The sequence below is a fragment of the Lissotriton helveticus genome, unplaced genomic scaffold (genome assembly GCF_964261635.1).
Source record: "Lissotriton helveticus unplaced genomic scaffold, aLisHel1.1 SCAFFOLD_742, whole genome shotgun sequence".
NCBI classification, from domain to species: domain Eukaryota; kingdom Metazoa; phylum Chordata; class Amphibia; order Caudata; family Salamandridae; genus Lissotriton; species Lissotriton helveticus.
In genome coordinates, this window is record NW_027612007.1 from 179,715 (window position 1) to 202,052 (window position 22,338).

General features: G+C 49.4%; 1 protein-coding gene across 2 annotated transcripts in view; it reads left to right on the forward strand.

Annotated features, from left to right (window-relative positions):
* MTCH2 (mitochondrial carrier 2) overlaps window positions 1–22,338 on the forward strand; it is a 141,506-nt gene that overhangs the window by 67,903 nt on the left and 51,265 nt on the right. For both annotated transcript variants that reach the window (XM_078673133.1, XM_078673134.1), the window contains exons 7-9: window positions 11,067–11,118; window positions 13,783–13,842; window positions 15,840–15,933. In XM_078673133.1, coding sequence (XP_078529259.1) covers window positions 11,067–11,118; window positions 13,783–13,842; window positions 15,840–15,933 — 206 coding nt within the window. The remainder of the gene's footprint in view (window positions 1–11,066; window positions 11,119–13,782; window positions 13,843–15,839; window positions 15,934–22,338) is intronic.

The following is a 22,338-nucleotide window of genomic DNA, read 5'->3' on the forward strand; positions in this document are numbered from 1 at the left end:
AACTGACTCCCCATTTTCACCAACTCTTATTCACCTAATGGAAAGCTATTAAATTCATACATAAATACATAGATATATAGATATATAAAACCTCATTCGAAGCACCCGTCCAAGAGTAGGATGTGTTTCGTCTCTTCTCTAAGACTGATTTCTTTGCATTCTGTTGAATGTCTCTTGTTTGTTTGTCTCTGGAGCAACCATTGGAAACGAAGGGGGTGACGACGTGACGCCACAGATCGCAAGACCCTGCACAGCTGCCGGGCACGCCTCTAAGAGCACCCAGTGTGAAGGTGGTTTCTACCGGACTCTGTCAGAAAAGAAATGAAGCAGATTCTGCAAACACCGGAGATGATGAAATGCAGAGCACGCGCTGTAGATCGAAGTAATGTGACATTTAAGAAAAAAACAGAAGTCAGCCACCGACGCGTCCTCCCCACCCCGAAGCAACACGTGTTGTATTTAGAGGCATAACAAGAGTGCTAGGGAAACCGTAATGTTTAATTCCACAATATTACTTCCCACGCAGAATGGAGGGCTGATTCACAATGCGGTCCCAGGCGCTTGCGCTGAAAGGGCGTCAGCCCCTCCTATACCGGCCGGAAATCGAAGCCGGTCTGAATTTTTGCACTGACCTCACCCTCCTAGTCCTAAGCCCCTTCTCTGCCCTTGACCTGACAGCCCTGCAAGAAAGTCTCTGTGGTCCTCCGTGTATTTTGTTTTTCTTTCAGTATCTTCCTCTGCCGGGCCTCTTGCTTTATGAGTGTGAGAACAGCAAGGAGCGTCCACAGGTCAGCCGGCCCCCAACAGGGCACAGGGTACACGTAGACGGCGTCTATCCACTATTTTCATATGGTGGGCGCAGTCTACCGTGCCCAGAGGTTGGCCCCATAGAAATATGCTGAACTTGTCCTGTTGTCATTTTCAGACACCACCTGGACAATTTCAGCAGGGCCTGCATGTTGTCTGCTTTTTCCGAACAGCAACCTGCAGGCGGGGAAGGAGCTTATCTGATTCTAGTTGTGCATACCAAAAGCCAAAGTTAAGGGGCCATCAGGTCTCCTTTTCTTCAAGTGTCCTGGCTGGGAGCTATCAGGGTCCCTCACACCTAAATGCAAAGGAGGGGAAACATAGGCTCAAATATTATCACTTCACAGGTATTTTTAGGTCGAGCTGGTCGATCCGAAGGATGCAGGTGTCCAGCTGGAGACCTAATGTTGCCTGTCTCGGAGGAAGGAGGACAAGAGGGTGTTACAAGCTTTTTTTCCTGGATTTGTGTGCGCGAACGCGCATGTTCCGTCCTGCGCTGCGCACTTCCCTCCCATACTCCCAGCCAGTCAGCCTAACGCGCATGCATGCACACAGACACACGCGCGCGCACACGCACTTACACAGACACGCAGGCACCCAGACAGGCAACCCCCTCCCCCACACAGTCACACACACGCATACACACAGACTCCAAGACACATACACAGCCCGCCGCCGCGCGCACACACACATGCCCCCCGCCCTCGCAGCCCAGCAAATAACAAGGCAAAGCCCCACTCACCGGCTTCCTTGGTGCAGCGGCTCTCACCAGCAGCAGGACTCTTCCTCCCTTCTTCGGCACCGGGGCGCAGGGTAGGCTCCTGCCTGCTCCGGTGCTCCAAACAATCGCGGCTCTTCCGTGGGAGGCGGGGTAGGCTCCCGCCCTCCTACTTCCTGTTTCCGGTTGTCCCGCCCGGCCTGCCTGACTTCCTGGTCGCAGGTCGGCGGCGTGAGCTTTGGACGGACTGCAGCACACGCTCTCGCGAAGATTTCCCTGTCCTCGCAGTTGTTGTAAGGTAAGAGAAAACTGCAACGAATGCTTCACTTGGCTCCCTAATGCTTCTAAGCTCTGTTCTGTTTTTGTGAAATACATTGTCTGGAAGGATGTTGTCTTTCCTCACAGAATCAATCTGTGCAACCATTCAACAACTGGTTCAAATATACGCTATCAATGTTTCAAGCTTTATTGCAAATGTCACAAAAAAATGTTAATATTTCACTTCTGTTCTTGGATTTTCGTCACAATAAAATACACTGAACATAATTTCACAAAAGTTCTTTAGAAAAGTTTAAGCTATTGCCGTTATAAATTACAATAACTTTTATTTAAGTATTAGTTATTTAAAAAAATTAAACGCCATTGTTATTTGTAATATCAATACATCTAAGTCATGTAAATACAACACATATTGCATTACAAATGCTATAGGTGTCACATTTGCGAAAGTTATAACTATTAGCATTGTAAATGACAGCTATTAATTTAGCTATTTAAAAAAAAAACATAAATAAAAACTTTGCCATTTACAAGACCAATAGCTCAAACTTTCCTAATGCGAGACCTATTGCATTGCAAATGCTTGTTTTATCTGCTGTATGTCTGAGCTAGGTATACTTTACCTCAGGATTATTTTGTCTGTGGTCTGCCGTTAAGTGAGCGTCCATTGCGGTGTCTGAACTTGTTGCCTTTTACATTAGACCGTTAATGTTCTGATTGCAGTCTGCCCGCTGTGCGAGTGTCCTGCCTTGTGAAGCCCACATACCTACCGGCTGCGCCACAGACTTATTAAATCTCACTCATGCACTCCTGTCCCAGATCTTGTAGTTCTCGTTGTGTTCCATAGTCACAGCCACTTGAAAATGGTCCTTCTGTTTGTTCCATGAAGTGCTACAGATCGAGAGATAAGGGGGCTCCAGAGATTGTGTTAGAAATAAAGTATAGCTGGAGTGGGCGGATGGTACCCAACAGGAAAAGAGTAACAGAAATAAAATGACTTTTCACAGAGAGCGTACTGAGTCAATTCATCCCAGAGAAGATTGTGAAAGGGGGGTGGGGGAGCTGTGAAATAGCACCCCCCCTCCAATCTAGCACTAGTGATCCCTGAGCACCTTGCAACTTCCCCTCTTTAGGTCTGGTATTAGCCAGTGCTTCTTAATTTTACCAAAATGGCACACGGTATATGCTTATAGGTGCTTTCGGCCAGCCCTCTACCTCCTTTGGTCTGTTGCTTCATTCACATTTGACTTCTGCCCACTACAGCGTACGGCATGGTTCAGCTCACTTCCTGAATTTGCTAACTTCACTGTCGGCTCTTCCTCAAGGAGCATATTTGCACTCAAAGTAGCTCCCTTGAGCACCAGAGACACCTAGGGCTACAAGAGCCTTTTCAGTTGAAATAGGTTTTGCTTTACCCAGCCCAGTAGCTCCCCCAGCATTAAGGGTTTTTCAAAAGCCAAGACCAAACAAATATTGACCATGACAAAAGGCTGGCAGACGGACCTATTGAGTTTGCCAGTGTTTGTTTTGTTATATTGTTGCCTTTTGCCCGGCTGCTCTAGCTCTGTGGCTTGACCTGATCTAATCGAATCAACACAGCCACATTGACCTGCTCTGACTCACATGAGCTGCAAGGAGAAGCCACCATTAATATTAGTAAGAAGGTCAAGATGATCAAGATTGAAAGAAAATTGTTATCTTAGAACAACTTTTCCCTAGAGTCCGTAACTTGTGCTTAGCTTGCAGTTTGATTAAAGTCTCTGAATAACGCCGCCAAATATCGGTGGATCCCTCTGCTTAAGACCTGCCTTGAGAAGCTGTGACAGACCGGTAGTGAAGCTGATGTGTGCTGCAGGTGATGGCGCTGACCGAGGCAGCACAGAGCCCAGATGGCTAACGCACTGCGTTGAGAGAGACTCAGTGGACTGAATCGTAAGATCCGTACAGCCCATCTGGCCAGAATCGTCAAACTAGCTAAAGATCAACCGCCTCCACCCCATCCCCCCCCCCCCCACTCCCAAAGATATGATCCTTAACCCCTCCTGTGCTCATGACGAGGTCAGCTCGTCATGAGCCACGGCGCTGGGCTGATTCCCCTGCTGTGCTGAGCGTTCAATTGGATCGGGCGTGGTCTTGACGAGCTCAGCTCGTCATGAGCACTGGGGTGCTGTGCACGCCCCCCAGCACAGCGGGGGGAAACAGCCAGGCAGAAAAGGGGTTAAAGAATGCTGTGTGATTTAGAAGTGTTTAACATCTGGACTGTTATTTGAATGTCATTTGCACTTTTCATAGAAATGCCCTCTTAGGTTTGCCCCAAACCAGTTTTTACACATTTTCACTTGCTAAATGTTTTGTTTGTGCCACACATAATGCTGATGTTTTTAGAGCACTTTGTTGAAAATATCCATGTTGCCAAAAAATAACCTTCTCCTACAGAAGCACTCGGACCTCATTCATCTTACAAATTCCTTGTTATTACTCTTTATTCACTTTATTATATTATTCGTAAAGCGCACTGGTGCTTTGTTGCTGAAGTAACACTCCAAATTTGCAGTGAAATGCGTTACAGTGGATAAAAAAGACAGGTCTTTAGTTATGGAGGAAAACAGATTTCCTGTCTAATGAAAGTGGGGCAATTCTTTCCACTTTTGCCATGCCAAGAAAGTGAAGGCCCGGCCCCCAGAACAAGAACTGTAGATCCAGAGATGCATCCAATGAAGCTTTCGCTGAGTTGAATGTCCCGCCGAGAAACCTAGGTGCCAAGCCCATTTAAAAACGTATAAACTAAGCACAGTCTTGAGAAGGGCCCTCTTGCAGTCAAGAAGCCAGTCTAATTCTTGTGAAAGGTGGCGTATGCAAGATTAAAAACCAGCCTGGTGGCTGATTTTTGGCACTCCTGCAGCCAGGGCAACAGGTTACCTAATCCATGGTGAAGTAAACCAGGCTGGGTGACCATTTTCTGAGCCTCAGTAGGAAGTAACCTACAAGCGTTCTGCTGCATTTTTAGAATTCGAAAAAAAAAACAAATAGCCTCACGTTTGCCACTTCATTGACCGTAGACCACTCGTGGTCAAGAGACTCCCAGATTTCTGACGTGAACCACTGTTACTGGAGCGGCTCAGGGTTCTGCTGGCCAACACTCTTTGGTCCAAAAACTAGTTTGTCTTCGGAGCAGAAGGAATGCATTGTTTATGAAAGTTAATCTTGAGACACAATGCTTGCAAGTGGCAACGGCCCTTAGGCAGGCTTAGTTTGTTGCTTAAATAGCCGCCCTCTGTAGAAATACGTTCAGTAAGCTCGCGGACAAAGGCTGTAAAGAAGTTGTGCGAGCGTGTGACATGACTTCACGTCTGCTGAGGGTTTTTTATTAAGAGGAAGAATGGGGCTTAGAGTAAAAGATTTTATTTTGTTTCCTTATTTTTCTAAAGAACTCCAATGAATTTTTATTCTTTGTTATTTAAATATTGGTAGATCTTAAAATCACTTTTGCAGACATATTGTCTCTAGAGGTTTACAGCATTTTCCAGGCACTGTAATTAAACAGACCAATTAACGACTTTGTTAGACGCCATAATTTAGCCTCTAATTAATTACTTTCTCTGCCAGTGTGAAGTGTTGCATCTAATCTCTAAAGGCTTATTTTCTATTTTGAAATTTTATCAGGACATTGGGTGTATTACATGGTGTGGTTGTGCGACCTCACTGTAATACTTACCAACCTCTTTAGGTCTAGTAAGGTTAGTCTGTCAAACCTTCAGCTCAACCCTTTGAGGTGGCTTTGAGCAGCGAGGCCCGCACAGAGAAACACGAGAAACATTTAAACCGCACCAAAACAATTGAAGAAATCAACGCAAGAAATCTTACAGCACTTTATTAACATAGACTGTATTTTTATAAGAACTTAGACACCACAAGGAAAAAGATCCACCGAAGATTTACTGAGATATACATTTTACAAATAATACAAAGCATGTTTCCCTCAACCTTGAACAAGCCTTAGGAAATTCAACAAATTTGACACTTAACTAAGTTTTCTCTGAAAAAGTTTTTAAGTGTCAATGCGATTGGGTAGAAGTACGTGGGGCAACCAACTGAGACGGGGAGCTCGTTAGTGGGTCCAGCGACGTCTTTGGAAGCAGTGACCTCCACGGAAGAGCAGTCAATCATTTCCAGGCACTTTATCCACATTTTAATGGGTTCCTATGGAGTGGTCCTGATATAACGGATGAAGAATGCTGAAGAGGCCCTCAGGATGCTGTGATGCTACATGGTTGCTAGGGGTCTTCCTTCATGGATTCCTCCGTACTTGAAGATGCTGAGGGGCCCTGGTTGCAGAGGCGACGTCCCACAATGTCCTCTTTGGGCTGGCCAAAGTCCAGTCGCCACTAGACTAGCAGTCTTTCAATGTGGCGGTCACAGTACAATCCTTCCTGGGTCAAAAACGAGTCTTCTGAGAGTCTCAGCAAATCTCCGACACCACTCCCGGTCTCAACAAACTCGAGTGCAACTCTGTGGGTCCGGTCTTGGTCTTTGGTGCTGCGCGGTGGCAGTGGTAGCGGATTGGAGACTTTGAGCTCCCAACTTGCCCCACAGGCTTCTTCAGCTGTTGTGTCGTGTGTTGTGAACAGGAGTCCGGTCAGCTGCCCCGGGAGTCCTCTTGTGTTGGAAAGTGGGTTATTAGTAATGGTAAATCTGCATCTACCACTGGCAGTAAGACCTTTGATATAGTGTAGGGCTCAGTAAATTATTCCGCTGCTCAACCCTGGGTAGCTTGGCTGTGAGCAGGCAGGCTTAAGTTGGGACACAGGTATGTAGAGCTTTTAGAAACACCAATTCAGTAAATAATTAAGACTCAACACACAATAAAAATCCAACACCAATTTATAAAACTATAAACTATTTTTGTCTTAAAAAATCCATATCTCTGGTTCCCTATATTGATTTTTGTCATTTTGGTGTAATTTTAAAGAGTAAACACTTTCTAGCACTTGGTTACCTTCCGAAGTTTTTTCCAGAGTTGCTTCAAACTTATGGAACTTCTTCCTGGAGTTCCTCTTGAGGGCCCAAGGGGTCAAAAACACAGTCCAGGGGTCTGGAAGCTCCAAGATGGTCCTTGAAAGTTTGGGACCACGATTCCCACAGTGCACCTGGACAACACCCTCATACGTCCACTGGATACACTCCAGGCAGGGGACTCTTGGTGGAGTTGATGCAGGAGAGCTCAGTTAACCTGTTACTTGCAGGGAGCCCACTCTTGTTTCCTCTTGAAACAAGCTACATCCGAAGGGCTGTAGATGATGCAGCAGGCGTGGTCAGTCCGAATGCAAAGCCAGATGTGCAAATCAAGTTTCCAGCATGGCGTCCTCTTTACTCTCTTGAAGCAAGGTACATCCAAAGGGCTGTAGCCCCAGACAATGCAGCAGGTCCAGTCAGTCAGAATGCAAGGCTTGATGGTGAAAATCAAGTTTCCAGCTTGGCAGTCTCTTTCCTTAATTTCATGCAGCAGAGCTGAGCGGCTCTGCTCCTCTCGCATGTTTATTCAGTGTTCTCTGGGGTCAAGCAGAAGAGCACTCCTGTCCAATGCGGTGCAAGGCAACTCCCCAGAGCATGACCACTTCCTCCAAAGTGTGGCATAATCTTCTCCCACAAAGCACTATTTCTCCAATATTCAGTATGGCCGACCTTTCAGCAGAGGAGCAAGAACTAGCTAAACCAACCTCAAGCGTGGCTCACTTCCATAGCTCTACTCTGTCTGCAGATTCCTTCCTTACGCCTGCCATCTGGCTGGGTCAGAGAGGCCCCTTGAAGCTCCATGCTTTTCGCTCTCTCCCCCGGTGCTCTGGCATTCCTATGTTATGTTAAACTTGTGGAGCGCAGCGGTGACCCCCAGGGTGTCCTGACGCTGAGTACTGCCTGCTGGGTATCATGGTTGGAGGGTGCTACAGGGTGAATACCATGTTTTCAGCCCCTTTCTGAAGGAGAGGAGATCTACCGAGTTCCTCGGGTGAAATGGAAGATCATTCCAGGCCTTAGAGGCGCAGGTGATAAAACTCCTACCTCCCCAACTGGCTTTTTTGACCAGGGAACTAGGACTTGTGTTGCTCCTGTGGAGCGGAGGCTCCTTCTATTGACATGCCACTGAAATTTGTGCCTCAAGTGGTCGGGCCTACTCCATTGAGGGCTTTAAAACGCACCCCTTGTTTTATAGGAAGGTGTTTTAATTCTTTCTTGACCGACAAAAATTTCGGTATCCCTGTCCGCAATCTGGCCGCTGCATTCTGTGCGATTTGAAGCCTGTTAATGTGTTTTTTTGGGCATTCAAATATAGACTGTTGCAATAGCCTAGCCGTGCCATAATGAGTGCCGTAACCAAGACTACCTTCAGGAAGAAAAAACTTAATTTTTCTTATGATTCAGAGTACTAAGAAACATACCTAGAACACCTTGCTTATGTGATCACAAAAAGTAAGCTTATTGCCACTATCACCCCTAGATTTTTTGCTTTCCTGGTAGGTGCAGTTCAGATACTGAGATCTTCTGGCCACGAGTCAGGCGTCCATATGTGTGGGTCGTTCCCGAACATGATGACTTCTGTTTTGCTTGAGTTTAGTTTCAGGCAGTTAGAGGACATCCACCCTGAGATGGCTTTCATGTAATCGTGCCCCCGTTTCCTTCTCTTCCCCTCCCCTCCCTGTCCCTGAGTGACAGCGCTATTTGGGTGTCCTCCGCATCAGAGGAGTTGGAAGCCAAAGGTTCTTATCAAACCTGCCAGAGTTACTATAAACACATTAAAAAGCTTCGGGCTTCGAGATGAGCCCTGGGGCACCCGGCATGGGAGAGAGAATTACTTTGACCTGTTATTGTCCAAATCCACAGTTTGCGTTCTATCAGAAAGAAAGGGCTGCAGGAGGTTCCAAGCAGCACCTTGTACCCCTGCTTCCGACAACCGGTCCATCAAAACTTCATAATGGACCGTGTCAAAGGCCACTGACATCTCTAACCTGATTAGTATTGCATTGCCTCCACAATCCAAGGCCTCCCTCACTTCCTCTGTGGATTTAATTAAAGCCAGCCCAGTGCTATGTTCCCCTCTCAACCTGTCATGAGACGGGTCGAGTAAGTTGTTAGTTCGGAGGAATGTACTGAGCTTGGTATTCATGGCTTTTTCACTGATTTTTGCAGTAAGTGAAATTGGCCTGTAGTTATTCAGGTCTTAGGGTCTGTTTTTTTTAGTAGGGGAAGAATGGAAGCCTTCCATTTTCTAGGAAATTTGCCCGATATGAATATGGCATTGAACAGGGGTGTAAGGGCTGACCTATGACTTCTGGAATTTGTTTCAGCACAAACGCCAGACATGGATCCGTGGGAGACCCTGATAGAATGGAACTTAAAAATGTGATAGTCTGGTGTCTCTAGCAATGAAAATTTGTCAAAGACCGGTGTGCGGTTGGGTCTATTGGATTCTGTTGTAGGCGGCAACACAATTACCCCTTTTTGAGCTAATGTAAACTATCCAAAAAACAGATTCCACCTTTTGTTGGAAAAAGTCGGCCAGTTTTTCACAAAGTTCTGGGCTACTTAAGCTATTAGGGAGAGTTGGTGCGCAAGTTTTAGTGATTGGTTTTAAAAAGTTCTTTGGGATTGGATTTCGCTTAGGAAATTCGTTCTGCAAAAAACTTTTTTTTGGTTTCCAGCAATAGTTCCTAATAAATTATAAGACTATGCTTATAAATTTCTTTATCCGTGCTTTTATAACCTCTCCTCCAGGCCCGTTCTAATCGCTTGCGTGCCTGTTTTTGGTTTCTTATTCATCTGAATTCCAGGGGGCTGAGGGTTGGGCCTGTTTAGGCGTCCACTTTTTATTCGGGGCTAATTTGTTGCATGCTGCGTCTATCCATTTGGTGTAAGCAGAGGTAGCCTTGTTCGCTCCTGGAGGGAGAGGGCACATGGTTCTCCTTCAGTGCCTTTCCTAATCCTGCACAGTCTACATTTTTCAGGGCTGTCTTTACAATCTTCCTTGTGGGTTCTGGTCTAAGTCGATGGCCCTTTGACTCTTTCAATTCAAATTGAATGGCATTGTGATCGGTCCACAACAATGGGAGTACCGCGGTGCAAGTCAGATTAGGATTATTGGAGTAAATCCCGTCCAGCGTATGCCCTTTAACATGTGCTGGGACTTCAGACTGAAATTAAAGTCCCCTAGGAGAGAAGAGATGGAAGAGACCGCTCCGAAGTCTGCAGATCTTCCCCATTCTCCGAAGCAGTAGTGAGTATTGGGCAGTAGTCCAGGAGCACAGTGGTAGGGGGGCCATGGGCACCTCCGGGTCGAAATGTGATGCTTGGAGAGTGGTAGGCTGCTGAATAGAGCCTTATAGCCTCAACCAGGAAACCGGGGTCTCCAAGCTCCCAAAGGAAGTTCTCTATGTGCTCATCAAGACGGACCATTTTCTTCTGGAGATCCCCCCCTACGGTATCCCTGAAGGTGTTGACCTCCTTCTGTAGGGCTCGCACCTCATGCTCATTGGTAGTGACTCTCTCTCTGTGACTTTCCAGAGGTCGCAGCAGAGCAGGCTGACCTCTAAGGCGACCAAGTCTATTTTATGGATCGTTTCATCGTGTGCTTGGCCTCCAAGACATCTGCTGTTGAGGAGGTCGGGCTCTGCAAGTCCTGCGTATCTCCTGGTTGATCCACCAAGGCGTTCTCATTGATTGAAGGGCGAAGTTGGTTCTTTTGACGCAAATGTTTAATTGCTAGACCCTACGCTTGGGGCCTTCATAGATCACCGCTGTGGGATCCAGTGCCCGACTCTTCAACAGTCTTAGGTGTATTGATCACTTGTTCTGCTGTGACTGAATCTTCGGGTTTTGGTGGCCTTATATGACCTGCGTAGGAAAAAGTTAGTTTTTCACCTTTAAGAGGGAGAATAAAAAACCTTTTTTTCTTGATAGTTTCGATTTTAAATATATTGTGATTATTTGTTTAAAAAAACCTCCACCGGCGTTATGTTTGTCGTTTCAAAGATTATTTTAATTTAATATTGATTCACCTGCTGAAATCTGGTGATGAAGTACTTTTTTCCCCCCAGTGCTCCAGGTTTGCTCCTATTTTCCTTGTTTGTTATTGAGATATTAGATTGCTTGCTAACTGTGCTTATATTCTTAGTGTGTGTATTGTGCTCCAAAAGATAAACTGAAGCTCTTGTGGAGCACCGTTCTATTCCTGAAGTTTAATTCCAAGGATGTCACTGTGTTTTCTCTGCAGTGATCACTCTCCGATGTATGGTGCAGTTCATCGGGCGTGAAACCAAGTACAGGTAGGTGCGTAGCCCTGAAAGCACTGATGGATGAGTCCTTTCACTGTAGTAAGTGAAGTCTTCTGATCGGTTTAGTTCACTAGTCCTCTCCCAAAGTTTGTCTGGCAGCCTGTGGTTGGAGTTGAAAGATCCGGCTTGAGAAAGCCAAGCGCGTGGCTGTGTTCCAACCTCACTTGTACCACCAGAATTTGCTGCTGTGTGAATCACGGATACTTTTGCTTCCACGTCGGTGCCTGAGGTGCAGCCACAGATCTTTACTGCTGGTTGTGAGCAGATGTTTAGTCTGCTGTCCTGGCTGTACTCCACCTTCTCTGCTAGTTTACGATGCCTGCATGTTTGTGAGGTGGCCCTGATCCTTTCCTGAGGCATGGTGCAGCAGATGGTTGGTGAATGGTGTTGCCTGTATCACTGTGGAGCCCCTTGATCAGGCGCTGGTAGAGGTTGCAAGTGTGGGAATGTTTACCCTCTCCTGACTCTACCATCCTAGAGCTCCAGCACAGGTACTGTTTGTTGTTGCGGGATGTGATGCCGCAAATGATTGGCAGAAGCCATGTCCCTGTGGTGCTCCTCGGCCAGTCCGCATCGGCGGTGTGGGGGCGTGCGATGATCCTTTGCGCGTTAGTTGTGTTGGAGCCTCTGAGTGGTGTGGATCCTTGGTGCGTTAGTTGTGTTGGAGCCCATGTTGAGCGGTGTGGATCCATGGCGCGTTAGTTGTGTTGGAGCCCATGTTGAGCTGTGTGGATCCTTGGCGCGTTAGTTGTGTTGGAGCCTCTGTTGAGCGGTGTGGATCCCTGGCGCGTTAGTTGTGTTGGAGCCCATGTTGAGCGGTGTGGATCCATGGCGCGTTAGTTGTGTTGGAGCCCATGTTGAGCTGTGTGGATCCTTGGCGCGTTAGTTGTGTTGGAGCCTCTGTTGAGCGGTGTGGATCCCTGGCGCGTTAGTTGTGTTGGAGCCCATGTTAAGTGGTGTGGATCCTTGGTGCGTTAGTTGTGTTGGAGCCCATGTTGAGCGGTGTGGATCCTTGGCGTGTTAGTTGTGTTGGAGCCCATGTTGAGCGGTGTGGATCCTTGGCGTGTTAGTTGTGTTGGAGCCCATGTTGAGCGGTGTGGATCCTTGGTGTGTTAGTTGTGTTGGAGCCTCTGTTGAGCTGTGTGGATCCCTGGCGCGTTAGTTGTGTTGGAGCCTCTGTTGAGCGGTGTGGATCCTTGGCGCGTTAGTTGTGTTGGAGCCTCTGTTGAGCGGTGTGGATCCTTGGCGCGTTAGTTGTGTTGGAGCCTCTGTTGAGCGGTGTGGATCCTTGGCGCGTTAGTTGTGTTGGAGCCCATGTTGAGCAGTGTGGATCCTTGGCGCGTTAGTTGTGTTGGAGCCCATGTTGAGAGGTGTGGATCCTTGGTGCGTTAGTTGTGTTGGAGCCCATGTTGAGCGGTGTGGATCCTTGGCGAGTTAGTTGTGTTGGAGCCCATGTTGAGCGGTGTGGATCCTTGGCGCGTTAGTTGTGTTGGAGCCTCTGGGCGGTGTGGATCCTTGGCGCGTTAGTTGTGTTGGAGCCCATGTTGAGCGGTGTGGATCCTTGGCGCGTTAGTTGTGTTTGAGCCCATGTTGAGCGGTGTGGATCCTTGGCGCGTTAGTTGTGTTGGAGCCCATGTTGAGCGGTGTGGGTCCTTGGCGCGTTAGTTGTGTTGGAGCCCATGTTGAGCGGTGTGGATCATTGGCGCGTTAGTTGTGTTGGAGCCCATGTTAAGCGGTGTGGATCCTCGGCGCGTTAGTTGTGTTGGAGCCCATGTTGAGCGGTGTGGATCCTTGGCGCGTTAGTTGTGTTGGAGCCCATGTTGAGCGGTGTGGATCCTTGGCGCGTTAGTTGTGTTGGAGCCCATGTTGAGAGGTGTGGATCCTCAGCGCGTTAGTTGTGTTGGAGCCCATGTTGAGAGGTGTGGATCCTCGGCGAGTTAGTTGTGTTGGAGCCCATGTTGAGCGGTGTGGATCCTTGGCGCGTTAGTTGTGTTGGAGCCCATGTTGAGAGGTGTGGATCCTTGGCGCGTTAGTTGTGTTGGAGCCCATGTTGAGAGGTGTGGATCCTCGGCGCGTTAGTTGTGTTGGAGCCCATGTTGAGCGGTGTGGATCCTTGGCGCGTTAGTTGTGTTTGAGCCCATGTTGAGCGGTGTGGATCCTTGGTGCGTTAGTTGTGTTGGAGCCCATGTTGAGCGGTGTGGGTCCTTGGCGCGTTAGTTGTGTTGGAGCCCATGTTGAGCGGTGTGGATCATTGGCGCGTTAGTTGTGTTGGAGCCCATGTTAAGCGGTGTGGATCCTCGGCGCGTTAGTTGTGTTGGAGCCCATGTTGAGCGGTGTGGATCCTTGGCGCGTTAGTTGTGTTGGAGCCCATGTTGAGCGGTGTGGATCCTTGGCGCGTTAGTTGTGTTGGAGCCCATGTTGAGCGGTGTGGATCCTTGGCGCGTTAGTTGTGTTGGTGCCCATGTTGAGCGGTGTGGATCCTTGGCGCGTTAGTTGTGTTGGAGCCCATGTTGAGCGGTGTGGATCCTCGGCGCGTTAGTTGTGTTGGAGCCCATGTTGAGCGGTGTGGATCTGTTCTCGCTGGCTCTGCTTGGCTGCAAGTGTTGTCCATCTGCTTCCTGGGCGTTGTGTAACTTGTACCCTCTTTTCTTGCAGTGGAGTTATTGATTCCATGGTCACAGTGTACCGCGAGGATGGGATCTTGGGCCTCTTTGCGTAAGTTCTGATTGTTCTGTTTCCATGTTGTCCGCTTGTGGGAATAGGAGGTGGGGGCTCTGCAGAGCGGGATGGAACTAGAAATGTGGTTAATTGGAGCTAAAGAAAGATGCAACAGAAGCAACACATTTCAACGGAGCACTGATTTATGAAGCACTTCCTGCTCTACAGATGTGGCCTACTCTAGTCTGGTGTTTATTTACCTTTCAACAACAGGGTCATAGGGATTTTACTGCCGGGAAACTGAATAAAGAATGATCGAGAACTCATATTCTTTGCGCATTGGGTAACTATCATTATCCGGTCCTAGCAGAAGGATCTGGTGGCTTTGTGGACTAATGTACCCACTGTATGGACCTGTTTTCAACCTCATGGTCACAGGTTCAAATTCCGGTGGGTCCACGCAGCCTTTCATCCTTCTGAGGTTGATAAAATGAGTACCATTGATTTGGGTAACAATATACATCTGTTATTCAGCGCCAAGTTACCCTTGGGTGAATGTGTGCTTTACAAATGCATGTAATTGTTATAGTTAGTAAGGGTGTAGTCAGCACTTCCCCACCAGAGCTAGTGCATGGGTTTCGAAAAATGGACAGATTCTGTTAAGTCTTATAAGCACAGACTAAAGACTGTGATGTGCGAACACGTGGCTTTAAGCAGCAGAAGACGCCCGACATGATCTGTCCGGTTTACAGTAGTCCAAGTATTGGCCCTTATAGAATGGATACCTCCTGCAGGGTTTGCTGGTTTGTGAAAAGTAAGCTGATATATGTATTTTGCTTTTACCTTTCTTTCCCGTTTTATTGGTAGCAGTGATTGAGGTGCTGGTCAGGTCACACCTGTTAGCAGTTGGAGAGTCGGATGAATGAGCTGTCGTGTCTTTAGGAATCGAGTGCAAAAACAACAATTGATGGACAGAATGCAGAACAATGTCATAAATTCACCTCAGTACAGAGATCTGGGCCTAAATCCATCGTTTTTTGCTCCCCATGCCATTCCAGTTTTAGACCCAGGCATATGCAAATCAATCTTGACCCTGTGCCTCATGGGAACAGTCCAGCCCGAACTGCCAAGCCAGGTTCTCCCTGGACTGGAAACAAGCTTCCTAGGGCCGGTGTCAGGCTTTCCTTGTGACTGGGGGCGAATGCTTGCATTGTCCAGCATTCCGTCCATCAACTGTTTCTTTTTCATATGCCACCCGAAGTGGGATGGGTATGCCCGACGTGGGTCCCGTGCTCACTACACCACTGGATTCAAGCTAGTCTGGCTGATGAAGGGTGATGCCCTGAAACCGGTCCCAGGATGTTTGTGTCCGATCCAGGGACGGCCTGGCTTGGCAGTTCGGGCTGGACTGTTACCACAAGGAACAGGGTCAAGACTGATTTGCATACGGCTGGGTCCAAACTGGGGTGGTGTGGTGAGCAGAAGAATGATGGATTAAACTCCGATCCTTCTGACTGGAGGTGAATGTTTGCATTGTCCAGCATTCCGTCCATCAAATGTTGATTTTGCGTATTGACTTTAGGAATCAGCGGTGCTGACAGTAATGCTTGCAGCTCCCAGTGATTCTTTGCGTATTCCTTGAAGGTGCAGCTTCTCGGTCCTTAATGTTCCACAGACGTCGTCTCACCTGTGCTTTGTGCAAGAATTGTAGCTTTAGTTTTAGTCCTGGACGTGATGCCCAGTCTGCTGCCCTTAGGAACGTTGGTCATCTTCTAGCTCTACCTTTGCAGCGCAGAGTTTGTATCTTTGCTTTCATATCAACTTCACCTGGGAAGCCTTTTATGTTGCACCTCTTTCAGCTTTTGCAGTTCGGGCAGGTGGGTGGTCCGTCTGGTAGCCTACACACCTGAGTGGGTTCTGATGTCCGACTCTGTCAGTCTCAACACCTTGGCATGTTTTAATCAAAGACTCTCTGTTCCAAGATCTTCCATGTTACCATGTTACATGTGCTTGTTTCTTCAGTATTTACATGGCTAGTTCCTCTCTCCCTCTAGCGGCCTTGTTCCACGTCTGCTGGGTGACATCATTTCTTTGTGGCTCTGTAATATGCTGGCCTACTTCATCAACACCTACGCACTGGAAAATGGGGTAAGGTGTGTGCCTCTGCCTGTGACCGAGAGGGGTAAGGTGTGTGCCTGTGACCGAGAGGGGTAAGGTGTGTGCCTCTGCCTGTGACCGAGAGGGGTAAGGTGTGTGCCTCTGCCTGTGACCGAGAGGGGTAAGGTGTGTGCCTCTGCCTGTCACAGAGAGGGGTAAGGTGTGTGCCTCTGCCTGTCCCAGGCTGGGGGGGTTGGGTGTGTCTTCCTTTCTTGGTTGTGTCTGTGTGAGTTTCATAATGTGCTACAGACAGTTTCTGCTGTCGTTCACCTAAGTACCCTATCTGTACAATTAAGATCTTCCCCATTTTTTAACTCTGTGTTATGTCGGGGAGAAATGTTAGTCTGTGCGGACGCCTTGAAGTGTTCTTGTGCCTGCCCTAGGTGCCCATGAAGAAGCACTGGTCGGGGTGCCCATGAAGAAGCACTGGTCGGGGTGCCCATAGAGAAGCACTGGTCGGGGTGCCCATAGAGAAGCACTGGTCGGGGTACCCATAGAGAAGCACTGGTCGGGGTACCCATAGAGAAGCACTGGTCGGGGTGCCCATAGAGAAGCACTGGTCGGGGTACCCATAGAGAAACATTGCTACAGGTGCCTTTATGGGAACTTGGTGTCAAGCTTTGGAAGGGTGTTGGACCTGGGCCTCTTGGCAGGGTCATCCCTAAACTTTTTGCCTTCCTCCAATACTCTCTCTGACCTGTTTTTGTTGGTTTAATGACTCTGGGCACTTTACCACTGCTGACCAGTGCTAAAGTGCATATGCTCTCCCTACTGTAAAGTGTACATGTGATTGATGTCCATGATTGGTTCATTGGATTTACTGTTAGTCCCCAGTAAAGTGCACCAGGAGTGCCAGGGCTTGTAAATGCCAATACTGCTACTGGGCCTGCAGCGCTGGTTGCGCCACCCACAGAAGCAGCCTTAAAAATGTGTCTAGGGTCTGCCATTGCAGAACCTGCGTGCAGTCTGGTACTGTCATGCTGGCTGGGCAAGTGCACACACTTGCCAGCCCCTAAATCTTCCCTTAACTTCATATTAGTCACCCCTATGGTAGGCCTGAGGGCAGGGTGCATTGTAAGTGTAAGGTAGGACATGCCCTGATGTGTGTGGCATGTCCTAATAGTGAATTACTGCCAAATTCGTTTTTCACTATTGTAAGGCTACCAGTTCCCTTTAGGCCAGATGGGCTGCTGGAATTATTACACTCTATAATCCCAGCAGGCTCAGGGAACATGGTAGAAATTAATGTTTAGTATGCCTGAATTCAGAATAATAAAATACTTCTTTTAGTAAAGTTTATTTTAATATCCTGTGTTTGCAAATGCTACTTTTAGAAAGTTAGCATTTGCTTGCCTAACCATTTCAGTCCGCCTCTGCCCTTGTGTGTATCTGACTGTCTGGTGTGTGTGAGTGACAGGGCTGGGAGTTGACAGGTAGTGAATAGCAGGATGACACCTTAGTGGGAGGTGGGAGTTTCCCTGAATGATGCATCAGGCTGTGCTCTGCCTCCACAATGCTGGCTCCGCCCCCCTGGGGAGCGGCTGATGTGCCTGCCCTCACACTGAATGCAGAAGCAGAAGTACCCACCACAAGTGCTCAGGGACTGGAGCAGTTATGCAGAGGCCCCCCTGGCCTGTAAGAACCAAAGAAACTGGGTATAAAAGTAAGAGCCCTGCTCCTTGTAAATTAGATCCAGTTTGCGCAAAGAAGAAGCTCTGCCTGAAGAGAAGGACCCTGGAAGCTGCATGGAGAAGTACTGCCTCTGACCCCAAGAGACTGGCCTGTGGTGGGTGCCTTGTTGCTGAAGGAGAGCAGGAGAAAGACTGAAAAGACTTTGCTTTATTTTTCAACTTGTGCCAAACTTTTACAAAGATCTCCAAGGGCTTGCTGTGGAACTTGCCCCCTGAACTGCGCCCCAGGAACAGTGGGCGCTACCCCCCCCTGGAAGAGGAACGGCTGCTGAGGATTGTGTCCCTGCATCGCTGCCCCGGAAAGCTGAGTGCGCTTTGCCCCCATCGTGCTCTCTGACAAGCCTGCGCTGCCCCTGTCCTGCCAAGCTCCGTGAGCTCCTGCCGCCGAGCCGCAGCTCGCACAGCAAAGGTCAGCGCCGCCTGACCCAAGCACCGTGACTGCCTCCCTGAGCCGAAGCTCTCAACGCAAAGCAGAGGACCCGTCCGGTCCAATCGCCACGATCTGCTGGCCCCCGCCCGTGGAAAGTACAGAAAAGACGGACCAGAAGCGTGGGCTCGCCTTCCGTGAGAAGCCCTGCTGTAAGCGATCATCCCATCTGCTGCACCCCTCTCCAGGACCCCAGGACTCTGCCCTTGTGAGCCTGTGTCCCCCCGGAGCACCGCCAGCCTGAAGGAAAGCGACCCCGTGGCCCCCGCGTCACCCCGCCCTCCAGGACAGCACCGCCCCGCTGGACGACAGCCTAGAGCCGTCCGCACCGAACCAACATCAAGAGCCAAGGTATTGTGCGCTGTGAATGGATGCGCAACGTTTTGCTGTGTCCCCGAGCCTGGCACGCCTCATAGTGCGCTTTTAAAACTGTTTGCTGCTGATGCCTGTTCGCTGGAGGCTGGTACGCCTCCCACTTCACTGTAGTGCCTCGTGGAGCGCTTCGCATCCAGTGCGCCACGTACTGTGTTTCCTGAGGCTGGTACGCCTTCCGCTTCACCCTGAGCCTGTGCGCGCTGTACTGAAGCTCTCCCAAGGCTGGTACGCCTCGTACTGCTGGGTTCAGTGTTCGCGTCGTACCCCGTCTCACGCGAGATGCGTGAGACTTGGTAGGGCCGTTTTGCCGTTATCGTACGGAGCGCACAGGAGCGCCCCAGAGGGCCCAGACCTTCAGCAAACAGTGAATTAAGTAGTACACAGTGCCTGGAGGGCCCGAAGTTGTCCTGAGAAGTAATCTCACCTTTTAAAAGAGACTGGACATTGTGAGGTTGTGTTAAGGAGTATTCAAACCTTTTTCAAGAAACTGTCCAGTGTGACATTAAGAACTGTGGCCACATTTTAAAGAGTGAAAGCATTCTAAAGTACTGTCCCTGCAATTCAAGAACGGTGGCCCATTTAAAGAGTAACTGGAACCACTTTTAAAAGTAAAAAGACTGTATTTACAAGGCACTGCTGGAAGAGTATATATGGTCTATTTACAAGTAACTGGAACCGCGATTAAATGACCAAGACTGTATTTACAAGCCTGCTGCTGAAAAGATATAAAGAGAAAATATTTTTTAAATAATAGTTTGGTGTCATTGTGTGGTGGTGGTGAAGGGTGTGATACTGCAAATGTTTAACCCAATGTGCCCCAGAGATTAGCCTAGACTGCTTGCGCCACACTACCTAGAGGGTAAGCAGAGGCTGTTCTTGAAGGTAACCCTTAGCCCTGACGTGGAAGAGAGGGTCCCTGCTTGTCGCCAGTGCTGCACTGCGCCAACCAGAGACTCCCCTTTCCAACATTGGACGCAGCGGTGAGGATAGCGGATTTACGTTTGCAGTGTCTTTACCTTAACTACTGACCATTGCACAGTGATGACAGTCCAGTAACTAAGCCACAGACTTTTTTTAATTTATGTTTTACTGAGAGAATCCCCATTTGTTGTGAAGTCATGCCTGGATCAGTCAGAATGGAGATTGAACCAGCAGGAAGCATCATGGATTTTGGTAGAGCCCTGTCGCCAGAGGAGTTGACGGACAGGAAGGAGGCCAGAATACATGAAATGAAGTTGGCGGAGCTGAAATTGAGTTGCCAACTGGAGCTAGAATCTAGGAAGTTAGCCCTGGAAGAAATGAAAATGGAGCTTGCGCATGACTTAAGAATGAGGAAACTTGACTTGGAGCTCGAGGGGCGTGAGGCCAGGAGGGCTTCAGCCCAGCAACAAGAAATGTGTGTAGCTCAGAGATTGAGCTTTGCTGAGTTGGAGGTGGAGTCCAGCTCAGATGGTGGCAGCAACATTCAGGTATCTAGTGCAGACAGCATAGCGCGCGCACCTAGAGATATGGCACCTGACTTGGAGGGGGTTAACATACACCAGGAGGTTCAAGGGCATGAGGTAGCTCCAGTAGTGCGCAGCGTCCCTGAAGGGAATAGGGTGGCTGGCGTAGGAGTTCATGGTCCTAGTGGTGGGAGGGATTCCCCCATGGTTGAGGTCCTGGTGGGTGAGTGTAAGGACCGCCCAGAAGAGTGTGGGTTGTGTGACAGAGACAGTTCGCAACTGTCTGGCCAGTCTCAGAAGAATGGTGTGGAGTATGTGTGAGGCGCTGGATGGTGAGGTGAAGGATAGTTTGGTAAACCCTGCTAGGGGGCTGTGTAATCCAATTGTGGGAGAGCATACTTTAAGTCCCAGTTTTCCAGAGCTATGCCAACACCTGTTTGAGAGTGAGTTCTCTGACCCCAGGGAGCTCACATTGGAGGCAGACCTTGTGGTGGATTCCAGAGGGTCTGGAGAGGCATTGGGGTGTGATCCTGTGGGGAGTGGCTCAGGTATCTTCCAGCCCAGAGTGGTGGAAGTGGCGCAGAGTAGCCCAGCTAGGTCCTGTAGTAGTGAGAGGGGTGTAGGGCCTCACGTCCTGTCCTTAAGGGGAAGGAGTGAGAATGGGTTTTGTCCCGGTAGTGCCCAACCTCAGTCTCAGAGCCTGGATGGTTCTTTAAGGGAACACCAGGTGGGGAGCCTAGGCTGTCCGGATGAGTCACCCTTTGAGGGGGATCCCCCAGTGGCTAGAGAACGTGGAGGCTCTGTAAGCAGAGCTCCAGTAGTTCTGGTGTCTGGCAGTACCGCTCCAGTTGGGAGGGTGCAGAAGTCCAGAAAGAGGGGCGAGAGGGGGAAAGAGTCCCCAGTGGAAGAACCAGTGGGTCAGGGGCCAGCCGGCAGGGCTGCGTCCCCAGTGAATGACCAGGGGGACACCACTTCTGTCCTGGGGGATCGTCCCGCACTGTCAGAGGGACAGGGGTTGGGAGATCTGCGCCAGGCAGACTGTCGCACGACACATGAGTTATGTGCCACCCTCAGGGGGGGCAGGCGTGCTCCCCGGAAAGTCCTGGTGCGCCAGGCAAGTGTTCAACTGCAGGGTTGGGTCCCTGAGTTGGAGAGCCAGGTTCAGGTGTTGTCTGACCTGGAGGGTGGGCCCACTGTAATCAGTGTCCTGACCCATGTCACTTCTAGGGGTACCACTCCAGTTGGGAGTGGGAAGTACTCTGGAAGGGGGTGCAGAGGGAGGGAGTCCTCGCCTCTCACCCCGGTGAGGCTTGAGGGTTTAGACCCTAGGTTTAAGGGCCAGGTGCAGGGTGTCCCCCCTGACCTGGTGCCCCAGTTGCAGGATAGCACCCCTGAACTGGTGGGCGAATTGTGCAGGTCACCTGCCACAGGTGCCCTGACAATTCTGGAAGGGGGTACCACTCCAGGTGGGAGGGTACAGAGCCCCAAGGGGGAGGACCGGGTGTGGGAGAGCCCACCCCAGTCTTTGGTACAGCCGCCAGGTACAGACCTGGGGCTGGTGGGTCAGTGCCAGGATGACATACCTGACCTGACAGGAGGGAGAGTGCGCAAAGGGTGCCAAGCACCTGGGGCTACTGCCCCTCACTCTCTAATGCCACAGAGGTTTGAGAGCCCTGAGAGGCATGAGGCCTGGGTCTCATCTCTGACTACTGTCAGTGGCCGCTATGACTTGATGTCTGTCTGTTGGGACACACCTGTGAGCAAGTTAAGGTTAGAGGCTGCCCAGGTGGTGTCCACAGAGGAAGAGAAGGGTGCCCCATGGATTAGCTGGGTGGACCCTGAGAGTATGGACAGAGGATTTGAAATAGGTTCAGTTTGGCGTAGAACTGGAATGTGCCCCTGCTGTTGCGGGCCAGGTCCATGTTCTATCGCCCTAAGCAGGGAAGCCCATCACAGTGGTGATTGGTCTACCCTGCGTTTTGGCTGGAAGGGGGTTGTGTTGGACCTGGGCCTCTTGGCAGGGTCATCCCTAAACTTTTTGCCTTCCTCCAATACTCTCTCTGACCTGTTTTTGTTGGTTTAATGACTCTGGGCACTTTACCACTGCTGACCAGTGCTAAAGTGCATATGCTCTCCCTACTGTAAAGTGTACATGTGATTGATGTCCATGATTGGTTCATTGGATTTACTGTTAGTCCCCAGTAAAGTGCACCAGGAGTGCCAGGGCTTGTAAATGCCAATACTGCTAGTGGGCCTGCAGCGCTGGTTGCGCCACCCACAGAAGCAGCCTTAAAAATGTGTCTAGGGTCTGCCATTGCAGAACCTGCGTGCAGTCTGGTACTGTCATGCTGGCTGGGCAAGTGCACACACTTGCCAGCCCCTAAACCTTCCCTTAACTTCATATTAGTCACCCCTATGGTAGGCCTGAGGGCAGGGTGCATTGTAAGTGTAAGGTAGG